Source organism: Penaeus monodon, chromosome 28 (genome assembly GCF_015228065.2).
Source record: "Penaeus monodon isolate SGIC_2016 chromosome 28, NSTDA_Pmon_1, whole genome shotgun sequence".
In the NCBI taxonomy this organism is placed as follows: domain Eukaryota; kingdom Metazoa; phylum Arthropoda; class Malacostraca; order Decapoda; family Penaeidae; genus Penaeus; species Penaeus monodon.
This window is the reverse complement of record NC_051413.1, coordinates 25,440,342-25,440,729: the sequence shown is the minus strand read 5'-3', so window position 1 is coordinate 25,440,729 and position 388 is coordinate 25,440,342. Positions and strand designations below refer to the sequence as shown.

The following is a 388-nucleotide window of genomic DNA, read 5'->3' as shown; positions in this document are numbered from 1 at the left end:
AGTTCATGAAAAGGAAAAGATATAATAGATGGATGTGTAGGTAGAAGAAGATGAGGAACAAAATCTGAAATCTTTTGCATGTGAGGAGTGGTGACCTACCATCTCATCAGCAAGGCCATGGCGCACACGCAGGCTGTCCCTCGGAGATGTTTCAGGTCGCATGAGGGCCAGAGTGGACTGGGTGAGCAGCAGCAGTAGCGCCTTTTCCGCAGTCACTGCTAATACTTGTACACACAGCCCAACCTCTGGTGCTCCCCCACGGCATGGCGACAGCCCTCGGCTCTCCTGAAAGAATAGATTGGCATTTTAGGTGGTGTACGGGAACTGAGAAGAAGCTAGAAAGGTAGAGGGAGGAAGAGTGGGGTAAAGCAAGGGAGGAAAGGAAATG

The 388-nt window shown here is 50.5% G+C and overlaps 1 protein-coding gene across 1 annotated transcript in view; it reads right to left on the bottom strand.

Moving 5' to 3' along the window:
* Positions 1-388, bottom strand: part of LOC119591430 (nucleoporin NUP188 homolog) — a gene marked incomplete in the record, with an annotated part of 23,587 nt that overhangs the window by 1,265 nt on the left and 21,934 nt on the right. Inside the window, 1 exon segment of the mRNA XM_037940171.1 lies at positions 100-285. Coding sequence (XP_037796099.1) covers positions 100-285 — 186 coding nt within the window.